This window comes from Actinia tenebrosa, unplaced genomic scaffold, assembly GCF_029948245.1.
Source record: "Actinia tenebrosa isolate PJP-AT-01 unplaced genomic scaffold, QUT_ActTen_1.0 PGA_scaffold17__23_contigs__length_9995812, whole genome shotgun sequence".
NCBI classification, from domain to species: Eukaryota; Metazoa; Cnidaria; class Anthozoa; order Actiniaria; family Actiniidae; genus Actinia; species Actinia tenebrosa.
Genome location: NW_028292577.1, coordinates 1,466,039 through 1,477,741, shown reverse-complemented (window position 1 = coordinate 1,477,741; position 11,703 = coordinate 1,466,039). Strand labels below are relative to the sequence as shown.

The following is an 11,703-nucleotide window of genomic DNA, read 5'->3' as shown; positions in this document are numbered from 1 at the left end:
GTTCTCACGAAGAGTGAAAGATAATAATGTATGGCTAACAAGAATTTACTTGAAACACAGTAAGAGGTCGACTTTTCTATTTTTTATTAATGCGATAATAAAAGAACATTTTACCAAAATCAATTCAATACTAATTAATAATTTTCGACAGCATTTGGTGTTTGACGTATTTCCGTTTCCATGCGGATTTTTGTTGCCTCCAGTTAATTCATACAATTATCTGTTTCTATCATTTGATTCAAAATCCACTAGATTATTTATTCTTTTTTAAATTAAGTGCGCGAAAAACAACCTCCTGTCAAAAATAAAAGATGAAGCGTTTGCGAAAGTACTATTTATTTGAATCCAGAAGTTGTCTTTGATTGGAATGACAAAGGCATGACATTCATAATTGTAAACTGTCAGACCCAAGAAATGACACAAGAATCAATACCACACCCTCCAAGCTGCGACCACCACGACGTCACATCCGGAAACAAAAGTGGCTGTCTGTTTTATATTCATCCTGTAAGCTATTCAGTATAAGGGAGTCAGTCACCTTAAACAAAGAAATAATACTCTAGGGAATAACACGTGGTTTGAAAAAAAACAGTGGATTAGGTCTATTCTCAATCTAAGTCTCATTTATATGAAGCATTATCCCTTTCAGTGTTAAATCTCTGCTGCAACTTCAAATTATTTGGAGTGTACTGTCCAGCTATGAGATGATCTTTACCCTATAGATGAAATCTTAATCCTTTAGACCTCTCATCTCTTGTTACAACCTTGTAAGAAACTAATGTAACCCTTAACAATGATTTAATACTAAAGGAAAACTTAGGTATCAAGGAATTCTATTCTGATTCTATGATTATTCTACTTATACAAGTAATATACAATGAACCTCTCAGATAACATTTTAAACTATGTGGAGTCACTATGATTACTTTCAGAGGCCATGCGACGATAACTACTGCCTCTTACGAAGAGTTGACATCTTGAAATGCTAATGTCCTTTTTAAAGGAAACAAAGTTACTGCAATTTTCTTAAACATGCAAACTCTGTGTCTGCAAGCTGCACGCTGAAATTGGTTTGTCAATCAAACCTAATCAGTCAGTACCTTTCGTATTTTTGACTGACTGCAGCGAAAAAACAAAATTTCAGTGTGCAGCTCAGAGACACAGAGTTCACATGTTTATGAAAATTGCAGCAACCTAGCTAGTGTAGTTCTAGTCCTAGGGATAATTGTTTTGCTTTTGGTTTTCCATGAGGAAGGTAAACAAAAAAAAAACTAGGATTACAAGAGTGGATCCAAGAGGGTAAACTGGGTGACTAGTCACCTCCCTTTGAAATAAAAAGGTAAGACCTAAAAAGAATGCTATATGATGTATTTCTAGCTAACAGTTACCCCCTGTGAAATAGGTTGGACCTGCCACTAGATTACCCTACCTTCATGTAAACAGGGCCTTAGAATCGGACCATATTTGTTCTTCACATGTATAAATTACTACTAAGTAGCTGACTTTCCTTCATTTTCTATTTTAAATCTTCCAAGATTTAGATAGTCTTTGTACTTGGCTGATACTAGTTGGTGTAGAAACTGAACTTGATCAGGATCACTGCAGCCATGGTCAATCATGGATGTGAGTTTAGTATTAACATCAGGTGTGATACCCATCATGTGAAGAAATCTCCAAAGAATACACAATGACAGCCAGCGTACTTCTAGGAATGGGGCATCTGTCAAATAATACACATGATCTTAATACATGGCTTTACAATATTTATTATCAATAGCCTCATTATTTTTTTGAATGGTTTACTTAATTAGGCAGCTGTGACAATAGAGGCCAAAAGGTGCCCTTAATTCTTTGGGGTTTAGAGGTATGCCCCCTCTAAATTTTGAGATCTAGAAGCCTAGAAAAAAATATCCTTTTTTATTATTATGGGCATCAACTCAACAGATGTTGATTATCTGTTATTTAGTGTAAATAGTATCAAGTACAAATGTATATACACATCTCAAAAAAGCATAGTTTTAAAGACAGCCATACTCTTTTAAGAAATTCAAAAAATCCAGCAAAAGGTATTCGAAAAAAGGAAGTCCAATAATTTTTGCCATCTAGAAACAGTCAAGTGACTATATCCTGCAAATGGCCTATTGAATTACTGGTCTAATCTGATTAACACGAGAGTGACTGTTGTTGTGCTTGTTGTCATGGCTGCCATCACATGATGGTGCAAAGCCTCCATTTTAGTCCTACTGACACTGATCCCTGATTTCAAAATACCCAACATTGATTCGATCCCTTATCCCATCAAAATTGCATTCCCTGAACCCATAAGCCTAACCATGGACCAGGTACACAAGATGTTATAAATGTTAATGTCATACTTACCATCTGTTGTAGCGACAGGAGGCAACAGTTCTAGCAGCAGACCCAACAAGGTTCTTATTAAATCAGGTATGCCAAGCAAAGTCCTTAACAAGCTGTCCATATTTATAGCCTGAAGAAGCTTTATCATCGTTATGTTATCCCTACTCTCTTTTCTGAAAAAATGCTGCAAGATGTTTAACAACCTTGCAACTATCTCCAATCTTTCTTTGTCACTTAGAATACCCAGCCATAATATTGGGACGTGAAGTATTTGGGTTAAACTGTCTGCTGCAACCTAAATAATGAAAGAATGCTTGAAAGATGGTTGGATTATAGTACAGTAAGTTGGAATAATGGTAGCAACCATATTCGTTAATAGCTAATAAACTTATACCCATCTTCAATTATACTGTATGAAAAAAAACCTTGATAGGTGAAGAAACTTGTTAAGCATCAAAATTAGTGCCTTTTATCTATTAAACGTTAATTGAATTATAAAAGCACTATTAATGAAAGACAAACTATTGAATGACCTGTAATTTCCAAGAGGCAGGGACAGTGGAGAAGCAAGGGTACTGAGGAGAAATAATTTTTGGTAGAACTATTTAATGTATTGTATTTGTGAAAGCCATATTTTAATTAGTATCCCAGGTCAAAAAATATTATAGTTGTGGGTTGCCTGTGGCACGATTGACTCCCCACACACTCACTTCCAAAAACATTTCCACTGTCCCTGAGAGGCAACTGAAAAATTAACATCATGTATGCTATATTATGCATATGTGTAGTTTCATTCTCTACAAAATAGTCATTGATTACTGTACAGTACTGTACTCTAGCCTATATAAATGGTATTGTACCTGATTCAAAAAAGGAGTCACGTCTGTCCTTGCCTTCTCCAGAATATTCAGAAAGGTCTTGAGTGCCAAAAGAACAAATGGTGTTGACTTCTGTGGTATTATGGACACCCAGTAGTTTGCAATGTAACACAAGGAGGAACAAGCTACAATTTCACACAATCCATTGCTAGAAAACAGACAAGTGAAAAGGTTTAAATACTGCAAATAACAGCCCTGGAGTATAATTAATGGTTAACCTGATTAGAAATACTTTTTCATTCAAATTTTCTAGCCACTGCTATGGGAAAAGTGGAGGGGGGGGGGGATTGACTATCCCAAACATATGTAATGTTAATTTTTTTTTTTCATTTTCATTTTGTTTTACAGATTTTAACATTTACACAGAAGTATTTGACTGTGGTTATAATGTTAGGATAATCTCAACATAGACTAGAATATTATAACACACCACCTTTCAATATCAGCTGTTAATGAGCCCTCAATTGTTGTCATTAGGTTCTTACAAATAATGGTCACTGTTGATAAAAATGAATAAATAAAAAATAAAACACAGAAAGTAACAGTAGTAAAATAATAATGCTATCAAGTAGACAGTCTTTGTTCTTATTCATAGTTCATTCAGGGTGTTTTTGTACAAAAACATATTGCTTTTTATACTTATATGCCTTGTCAGGTGGTTTACAGTCATCATGTCCCCTCCTAATCTAGCCCCATCCATCATGCCACTCATCCCCAAATAACAGAGGACATTTTCTAATACCAACCTTGGGTTACAATGTGTTCTCCATTTGGGTTAAGCTCACCACTGAACACTCTAACAAGACTACAAGCCAAAGATCGTACCCATAAATTAGGTGAAGACATATACTGCAACAAAGAATTGACTTGAATCTCTGCACTAGAGTTATTCTCTGGTACTAACCACGGTTGATTTGCTATAGCTGTCAACCACCGACATTGCACATGCAGTGGAATTTCTGACTTTAAAATCGAAGATGTCGAGAACTGCTCTACGTCTCGCATTAAATCATGAACTGTAGCTTTTAGAGGTCTATTGTTGTATTTTGAACAAAATAGGATTACTTCTTTTTCTGTTTGATACAAGTTATCAAATGAAAAGTCTTTACTGTTGTGAATATTTACGGCCATTTCTAAAAACAAACGTTGTCCTATGTGTGTGACGAATGTTTTCCGTCAAATTTTCGTGGTAACGAATGCTATACGAACTCTTCTCGACATCATACGAAATTCTAACGGTTTTAAACCGGGACCAACCGAAACCATAACGACAAAATTATATTTTATCGGAAGCTGGTCGGAAGTACGAGCACTGCAGTATTTTATAAAATTTGGCGGGAAAATAATTCTTTTGGTGTTTCTCCTTGAATATTGATACTCTAACATGGATTTCAGCCAGCACGAGAAAGATAATACTAAGAACTGTAAAATACAGTCTCCGATTCCTGAGATAACCCGTTCAGAGCCTTGCTGTGTGGGGATAGACGAAGCAGGACGAGGTCCTGTGTTGGGTAAGTTGACAACAAGATGGCGGCTTTCATCAGTTGAGAAATTTTACTTTATAAACTATTCTTTTGAGCTCGTTTTACTTGGTTTTCTGTAGGACCTATGGTATATGGTATTTGTTACTGCCCAATATCACAGTCAGAAAAGCTGAAAGAACTTGGATTTGCAGGTATGATCATGGTATTTGCACAAATGTTCTCCAAAGAAAATTAAACTTAAACACTTTCATTTTGGTTAAATAATTTCTCTCGAAAGGTCATGACTATGCCTTTGGCATTCAGTTTTGGCCAACGATGTCCCAGAGTCAGGAGCTGGGGGATGGGGAATGCTTGGGAACTATTTTTATGTGTAAGGGAAAAATCATTTTAATATGCCAAGATGAGGGGTGATAAAGATTTCTGCTCAAAAACCTTTTTTACAGGCCCCCTTTAAGGACTTAACTAAATTTTTGAAGCCCCTCCCCCCCCCCAAACAACCCATGAACATTTTCAAATTCAAATTGAGAGCCCACTTAACTCGTTTGCATGACAATTTTTTAGAGCCCCCTTTATGTCCCAAAACATTTTTGGGGCCCCCACATATCTTCATCCCCCACCCCCTTTCCCTCGACACATTAAATGAACTTTCCCTACTAGGTCTAGATATAGGTCTACATGCAAGTTTGGACGAGGCCATAGGCAGGCCATAGGCATTTATATCAAATATGTACATAGTCACATTGTTATAAAAAGAAAAAGAGAATACAAAACAAGAGAAAAAATGTATGATAGATGTAATTGAGTTTAACATGCTGTATGTGCATATGATTTGAATTTTTAGATTCCAAGACATTGACAGAAGAACAAAGAGAAGCACTATTTAAGACTCTGTCAGAGGATAACACTGATTTCATTGGCTGGGTGATTGATATCTTGTCACCAACCCATTTATCCAATGAAATGTTAAAAAGGTACTTAACCATATATGCCACACAGGCTTAGTGAAGTTTCGTTATACATGGATCAGTATTTAAACCATTCTTTAGCAGCTGTATGTATGATTGAAACACCAGTTATTTGTTATTTAGAACTGTAACACTGGCCTCACAACTTTGTCAGTCTATGAACAAAAAGTATATGTAATAGTAGTTTATGGGACGTCATGAGGCTTCAATTGCCCTTCCATTGTTGAGGAATGAGAGAACAGCACCCACAAACCATAATCCTAGAGCCTTGGCACATACATGCTTAAGCAAATGACTTAAGCAAATGCTAATTGCTCTGACCTCTTCAGGTCATTCATTTGATAGGAATAAGTTATCCAGTTACTATCCTAAAGCTTTGTATAGTTCGTTTTTGTTTTTGTTGTAAGCTACCTTTGTGTTTGACCCTTTTGATTGCACATTTATTTAAACAGATTGTTTTTATTGATGTTCAAGTAAAATTGAATGTTTTAAATTGAAGGGTTTCTAGACTTTCTGGCATTTCTTTGAGAAAGTACAATAGCAGATATTAGAGTTACACTCTATTTCCTTCAAATAAAATAATTTTGGATCCAGTGGATCAGTTTCTATATGTTTTTGATGTATTGACCCAAATGCCTCAACTTAAAATTGATTGAAGGCAATAAAGTGTAACTCTAATATCTGCTTTTATGACAGGGCCCTGAGGTTACTCTTAGAAGGTTTGGAGGATTCCTGTGAAAAAATTTGTTTAAATGGTTGCAGCCCTACCACTTTCACTCAGTAAGAAATTCATGACCTTCCTATTACAAGTCCACGAGAAACTAGCTTTTGTCAAAGTAAAAAGGTTTTACCCTCCACAAAAAAAATTCACACAAAAATTTCCCTCCCATTTAGGAAAAATGTCCCTTTCCTAACAGGAGTTGAGAACTCATGTGCCTATTGTTATCTACATGTATACAGGACATGTACTATACACTTAGGAAAATTAACAACTGGATAAATTGTTTTTACTTTCTTTGGTTTTTCCTATGACTCACGGTTTAGGCTGCCTTTTATTTGATTCATGTAATTTAAATAATCTTATAAGCTTTCTTTGATCTTTCATCTTAGAACAAAGTGCAGCCTCAATGAAATTTCCCATAACACAGCCATTGGTTTGATTCAGCTTCTCTTGAAGTCTGGTATTAATGTGAAAGAGGTAAATACTATAATTTGGTCTTCAATTTCTATGTTCATTCCTTAGTGGATTTACAGGGGGAGTGATGAGGCCATCTCCCCTCTTTTAGTTTGAGACTAATATTCTTACCTTTTTTGGCCCAAAATAACTCCAAAATGCAGGAAATTAATTTTTTTTTTTTTTTTTGTAGTTTCCTTGTTAGCCTGCTCCTAACACCAAATCTCCCCCTTTTCTCAGATTCCTGGATCTGCCTCTGATATTTTTTGTTTCTTCCTTTTCTTTTCTATTTCTCATTTAAATGAGGTTAACCCTCTAGTCTAGTCTGCATTCAAGGAATGAATATACAGCTTTTTCAAAAAAGGCCGGTGAATATTTTATTGCATGCTGCATCTTGCAGCTTGCATCTTGCAATATATTATATTTATGTGTAAATTATGTCTGCACAAAAAAACATTTGCCAAAGCAAAGTGCATACAAAGTTTGGTAACATCCCAAACTGTTAAGACCTTTTGCTGAGCAGATTCACATCACCCATAGTGCAATTTGGGATTGGTATGCAACCAACCTCTTTTTAAATAGCTGTGTCTGTAGCTGTAGGGAAGCATGGGTGGCATAGCGGTGAGAGCGCTCGCCTCTCACCAATGTGACCCGGGTTCAAGTCCCGACGAGCTCCATGTTGTATGTGAGTTATGTGAGTAGAGTTGTTTGTTGGTTCTCTCCTGTGCTTCAAGGGTTTTCCACGTTCTCTGGTTTTCCTCCCTCCGCAAAAATCAACTTCTAAATTCCAATTGGAATCCATTTGAAGAAGAGCCACTCTGTGGAATCCACTGCTAATCTCATTATCTCCTTACATGAAATAACTTTTTTATTGCATGTTTTCTTTACATGTTTGCAATATATTATTTAATTTTAAATTTCCCATGCTGCAGGTTTATGTAGATACAGTAGGGGTGGCCAACAAGTATCAAGAAAAGCTCCAAAACATCTTTCCAGATCAGCAGATCACTGTTACTCCAAAAGCAGACTCCAAGTTTCCTATAGTGAGCGCTGCTAGTATTTGTGCAAAGGTTAGCTATCTAAAATTCTAATGTCTTTTGTTACAATGTGTAGTTCCAAAAAAATGTATATATATCTATACCCCACCTGCAAAAGAAATTGGAAATACTGGAGAGGAGGGGGGTCAGAGAAAGAACAAAATTACAGAGTTTGTATGGAAGAAAATGAAAGTTCCTGGGGGTAGGGGGGTCCTTTTACAATTATTCCCTCCTTGCTTTGGGAATGCATATTTTCTGGAACTACAAAATATCGTTTTTATAAACCTTTTTAGATCTTTTAATTCACTTATCAAATTAGTTATTACTGACTACGTTCTGGCTGCCCTTAGTCATTTGTGTAAAGGTAAAAGAAGAAAAGCTGTGCATGCATTCCAGCCAAGCATTTCAGGCTGTATTTTTACCAATGTTAAAATATTACCAAACAACATGAACTTTTCAATTCTTTCCTATTTTTATGTGATCTCTCTTGTGTTGGGGTTTGTTTTTGTTTTTCTTGTTTAGGTAAAGGCTCAATTGAAGTGAAATACCAATATATTGGACAGTTTTACATATTGGGTAATAAAGATAAGGAACACCAGAAAACCACACTTTTTCGGAGCATGATGCAAAATAATAATACCCCAAAAAGGAAATCACATAAAGAAACACTGATAACCTAGAATATAAAACCAAGCCTCCTCTGCAGATGTACATGTATGTATCTCTACGTTTACATCTTTGGGACTTGGGATGCCTGTGTGATATTGGAGAGGGAGGAGGGGGGCTGTGTAGATTAACCGGTTTCTTATTCTCGACTTTGAGGGTTTATAGCTAGTTATACACCTTTCTCATAAATGGCCACCAAACGCGGTTGGGACCAGTCACTATTGAATGGAAGCAAGGTCAGAAAGGCCTCATTAGTAAACAAAGTCTACTCAGTACAATCTTTTGTGTCAAAGTCATTCATTTCACCAATTCGAGTTCTTTTAAGCATCTCTTACTAATGCGGCCTTTGGCACCTCACCTTCATGCAGTTGTCCCTAGTCCCAACCATGTTTGGCGGCCATTTATGAGAAAGGTATATGGCTTCACTGTACGTGGAACCTATTGTGTTTATGCAAGGTGCCTCTCAAGTTTGATTCAAATGACCCAAATCAAAATACTTTATGGACAGTAAGAAATCAGTGAACATGAAATTCACTCTCCCTTGCTCACTTACATTAATCCACACGTTGGAGGTACCACACCAAAGAAACAAATGAAAAATGCCAAAGCAACCACAGTAACGCTAATTCAAATGCAAGAATGGAAACTCTTTTTCATTTCCTTGAGCTTGCAAACGTGTTTGCGCAAACACAAATGCAATCCAAAAACTGTTTTGATCAATCTCGTACCCAGAGCCTGCGTTTCTTCTAGTCTGTGGTGAAGAACAAGGGCTCTGGCATAGTACATTTTGGCGCATGCGCAATTTTCGGGAAGTGAAATACAATCAATGATAATCATGCTTTAAAACAGAGTTCTATGTTTACTTCCGAGCACAACAAAAATTAGAAAACAGGAACATATTTATTTTTAGCAAGTATTTTAACACATGCGCTCTTATACCGGATTATGCTAGAGCCCTCGTTCTTCGCCGCAGACCAGAATAAACGCAGGCTATGGATACGAGATTGTGATTTGATGGAAACAAGCACTACTGCGCATGTGTACCTAAATTTGCTAGCATGTTTTCCCCTTGGGAGTGGGAAGCTTGTGTTCGCAGGCTAAGTTCTGATTAGTTAATACGATATTTCATTTGTAGGTTGGACGAGACAGGGTGATCAAATCATGGAAGTTTATAGAGAGATTAGAAGTGACTGCTGAAGACTGCGGTTCAGGTTATCCTTCAGGTACGATCAAAGTAGAGGAAGATCATAGCCTCCTTCAAATGCAACTCTCCGAAAAGGAAATTAGGAAAATAGGCTTCCTGTTGAGTGATATATGAGAGAGGGAGTTAGAAGGGATAAGAAAAAGAGGAGAGACTCCACAGTAACTCCATCCGCGTCTTAAGCTTAGGCTAGAGTTGCCTACAAAGTAGGCTTATTTTTAAATTTAGCTATCACTTTAATTTACGTTTTTAAGTTTTTAATGGTTATGTTCAGTTTAAAAAAAGACGATAACTACTTTAAAAGAGATTGGTAAATGTAAGAATGCCAAGTTGCGGTAGGGTAACTTCATCAAGCATTGTTGCAAACATTGATCAAAATCAGTGGCTACCCACCATTCATGGCGTACTATTTTTGTCTTTCCAGACGTGAACGATATAAATGTCTTGAGTCAGTTATTGTGATTTCTGTACTTGCAGATCCCACCACCAAGAGATGGCTAGCTGACAATGTAGACAAAGTGTTTGGTTTTCCTCAGTTAGTTAGATTCAGTTGGGCAACATGCAGTACTATCTTAGACAACAAGGCTGTTGATGTCATATGGTACTGAAAGTCTATTAATCTTTGCCGTCTGTCTAACTTAACCAATCAATCATATAAGCCACGAACTATTCATTACAAGCGGCCTTGATTCCTTGATACTGTCAGTTGAGATCTGCCACAACCAGTTCTGGCAATATTATGCTGTGCCGGATTCTAGACGTTATGGAACCTCTATACGGGACTTCCTATTCGGCTCCACCATAAAACAGCCTTGAAGCGCCTTGTTCCATTCACAGAACAAGTTTCGGCTCTCGCGCGATTTAATATTAGGTTTTCAGTTAGAAAGATTGCAGTTTCTTTCATATATATGCATTGCTACGCGCGTCTAAATACCTGAATTTGCTGCAACTGTGAGTGGTGGCAAGAAATCGCTGCTGTCCATTGGATTCAATCGGGTGCTCCTCGCGGGTACTCAACGCGGGTGTTCCTCGAGGGTGATCCAATCCGGTGTTGCTCGCGGGTACTCCTCGCGGATGTTCCTCAAGGGCGATCCAATCCGGTGTTCCTCGCGGGTACTCCTCGCGGGTGTTCCTCAAGGGTGATTCAATCGGGTGCTCCTCAAGGGTGTACATGTATGTTCATGATTTTACAAGTTTGTTTTATGATTCTTATTTAGGGATGACGATGGCGACAGTGATGATGAAGCAGCCAAAGGAACAACTGCGATCACAAACTTCTTCTCGGCTAACAACGGTAAAGATGTACCCAAGACACACAAGTTTTTCCTAGAACGTAATCTGGAGTCAATGGAAGCTTTTTAATGCATATGCACCCGTGAAGACCACCCAATTACATCATATGGATAGGCGTATATGCAGTAAGACAATGGAACTGAATTAACCCTATTAGTGGGGACAAACCCCCCCAAAAATGTTTGTTCTGACACTAGAGCCACCATACTTCACTTAGGACTGATCTTCTGGACATGTTCTGATCAACAAATGAAGTACTTATTTGGAGTATTCGTACAAAAGCCATAAGGGAGAGAGGGAGGGTATAGACACATGCAAATAAAGATTACAGAGGCGGTATTTTAGTTGTTGTTTGGTTTTCTGTTATTTCTTTTTATTTAGTACTTTGTTTGGACTGTTGTATTGTGAGCTTTACAACCAATAAACCCCTTGGTTTTCAAAAGCCTCCGTTTTCGCTGTCCACAATAAAGTTGATAAGCCTCCGTTTTTAAATGTCTCCACTCTAGAAAGCATTTTCAAATTCATGGTTTTTGATCGTCTTATCGTGGAAGAAATGCTAAAACGAATCAAACAGTAGTCGTTTTTATTGTGTAAACGCCATGTTGTGGACGAGGCCTTATTCCAGGTTCTCAGCAGATATCAGGCAA

The 11,703-nt window shown here is 37.2% G+C and overlaps 2 protein-coding genes across 3 annotated transcripts; one reads left to right on the top strand and one right to left on the bottom strand.

Moving 5' to 3' along the window:
- Positions 1 to 319: 319 nt before the first annotated feature.
- On the bottom strand, positions 320 to 4,390 carry LOC116301917 (uncharacterized). Of its 2 annotated transcripts, XM_031711089.1 has the most exons (6): positions 4,141 to 4,390; positions 3,983 to 4,041; positions 3,670 to 3,733; positions 3,219 to 3,384; positions 2,380 to 2,653; positions 320 to 1,720 (listed from the first exon to the last, which is right to left on the bottom strand). In XM_031711089.1, exons 1-6 carry the CDS (start codon positions 4,365 to 4,367, stop codon positions 1,491 to 1,493), a joined length of 1,020 nt encoding a protein of 339 aa, XP_031566949.1. In that variant the 5' UTR covers positions 4,368 to 4,390; the 3' UTR covers positions 320 to 1,490. The 2 variants fall into 2 exon arrangements, with proteins under 2 accessions (XP_031566949.1, XP_031566948.1); XM_031711088.1 differs by having other exon boundaries at positions 3,983 to 4,390.
- LOC116301918 (ribonuclease H2 subunit A) lies at positions 4,375 to 11,400 on the top strand. Its single transcript, XM_031711090.1, has 8 exons — positions 4,375 to 4,747; positions 4,840 to 4,911; positions 5,562 to 5,691; positions 6,796 to 6,883; positions 7,792 to 7,929; positions 9,698 to 9,785; positions 10,241 to 10,364; positions 10,981 to 11,400. The coding sequence occupies exons 1-8, from the start codon at positions 4,621 to 4,623 to the stop codon at positions 11,123 to 11,125; spliced, it is 912 nt and encodes a 303-aa protein (XP_031566950.1). The 5' UTR covers positions 4,375 to 4,620; the 3' UTR covers positions 11,126 to 11,400.
- The last annotated feature ends 303 nt before the right edge of the window (positions 11,401 to 11,703 follow it).